This window comes from Pinus tabuliformis, chromosome 4_2 (genome assembly GCF_031772625.1).
Source record: "Pinus tabuliformis cultivar Carrire ecotype Pingquan chromosome 4_2, CPIR1, whole genome shotgun sequence".
Taxonomy (NCBI): Eukaryota; Viridiplantae; Streptophyta; class Pinopsida; order Pinales; family Pinaceae; genus Pinus; species Pinus tabuliformis.
In genome coordinates, this window is record NC_142304.1 from 242,961,529 (window position 1) to 242,963,476 (window position 1,948).

Here is a 1,948-nt window from a genome sequence, read left to right on the forward strand (position 1 = left end):
ACAATAAACATATGATAGATATTGTATAAAAATAAATATTGGAAACAAGTTACAATTCTAATCAAAATCAATGTATCTATCCATGTTTTTTTTTATATAACGACTAAAGTCACGATAAGTCAAGTTGACTGTTAGGCATGGATCTCTTGATCTTGCACAAAAGTTTGTATAAAATACCATAGATGTTGTAAGCCATTGTTGAGGGAGGGGACAGATGGCAAGAGGCACAAAAAATCTGATGGCTTCTTCAATGTCCCAAGCATTCTTGTAGGAAGCTGCATTGTGATGATCTCCATTATCCAATGATGTCCATGTGCTTCGACTACAAGAAAGTTAGAAGTGACCATCTTGACTATTGTGATAGCAGTAAGAATCCTCCAAATAAATATCCCACCAAAACTAATTACAAGGTCATCCCATCATAAAGAAATATATACATAATAACATATATTAAACAAGAGGGCATGGGTCCCAGCATCACACCATACATAAATAGGAAGCAAAGTACCAGAGTACATTCAAGCAGCCTGAAAATTTTCACCACATATCTTGGTCCTTTGCCTTCTCTAGAAGGTATGATCTTGAAAGGTCTTATTCATCTCTAATACATAACCAAAATCCACGCACTGGAGTTAGAAATAAGAACATGGTCACAATTCCCCCTCACCACCAACATTGATCTGTTTCCCAATTCCTTCCTCTCCAATGCTCAAATGAGGATGGGGATGCTGCAACCCTGACAGTGTCAAAGTTGGGTATGAGGTGCAGATCATCATATGCTTTTCTCTTTTGTGGATCAGACACAGTGTCATAAACCTGATTTATCTCAGAATAAAGGTCAGTGGTTGTCTCAAGCTGTTGTAGAGGCATGACATCAGGGTGGTATTTCAGTGCCAGTCTTTTGTATGCAACCCTGATATCATTGCAGGAGGCATGACAAGAGACACCCAAAAGAGCATAGTGATCATTTTTCCTCCTGAAAGTAATATCCCTCTTTTCTTTTGTTGCAAAACTGGCGCTGATGGTTCTGCCATTGAAGCTGTGAGAAGCCCTTAATACCACATTGCCAAGACTCAATTGATTACTTGAAAATGGGCTGCTTGTTGTACTTGTTGGGAATATCAATTCCCCGGTAATCAAAGGGGATTTGCCTTTGGGAGATGAGAGTGGGGAATTGATTGTGAGAGACCCAAGTATGGAAATCTTCATGATTAATTTCTGGTTTGGAAAATATGGAGACAAGGCTAATTGTATGTATGTTCTGATATCCAAACTTTTCTGCTTCCAGAATGAAAGGATTGGCTACCGTTTTTATGTAAAATCCATAATTCAGCATTTTCCTACATCTAAAAGTTTTTCAAACTGAAGCTCATGCACGTGCCTCATATGGGCATCTTTGCATTCATGCACCTATAATTCAATTCCATACCAGAAGAACTGATACAGAAAAGCTCATGGATATACTTGTTTGTATGCATACGACCATTGTTTGCATTCATACGCCTATAGTTCATTCCCAAACTTGAAGAACTGAAAAAGAAAACGTGCAACAACAAGTACTGAAACTTAGAATCAGTGTTGCGAACATCTCGATAACATCCCTATTTTATCTCGAATTATGTATATGAGAAAAGTTTCAAGGTCTTGTGAATAAGGTAAGAAATTGTAATGGACAGAAATGCAAAAGCAATATTTATGGCCAAGCAAGTAAAATATGTGAAGCTATGCTTTTTTGGTCTCCCTGGAGAGTTGCTTTTGACATGTTACTATCAGTGCAGAGATTGCTATGACATTCTTGATAAATTTTTAAGGTCTCTTAGCTTGAAGTAGATCGATGTTTGCTAAATAGCTCATTCAATGATATAATAGAAGTGTATATGATTCACTCCAAGTTATCTAGCAATCCTTGATCTATTCTTCAAGCAAAGAGACCTCAAAGAAATACCAA

The 1,948-nt window shown here is 37.2% G+C and overlaps 1 protein-coding gene across 1 annotated transcript; it reads right to left on the reverse strand.

The window, feature by feature from the left end:
• Positions 1-663: 663 nt before the first annotated feature.
• LOC149168937 (uncharacterized) lies at positions 664-1,209 on the reverse strand. The gene has a single exon (XM_089425022.1). It carries the CDS (start codon positions 1,207-1,209, stop codon positions 664-666), a length of 546 nt encoding a protein of 181 aa, XP_089281148.1.
• Between the last annotated feature and the right edge of the window lie 739 nt (positions 1,210-1,948).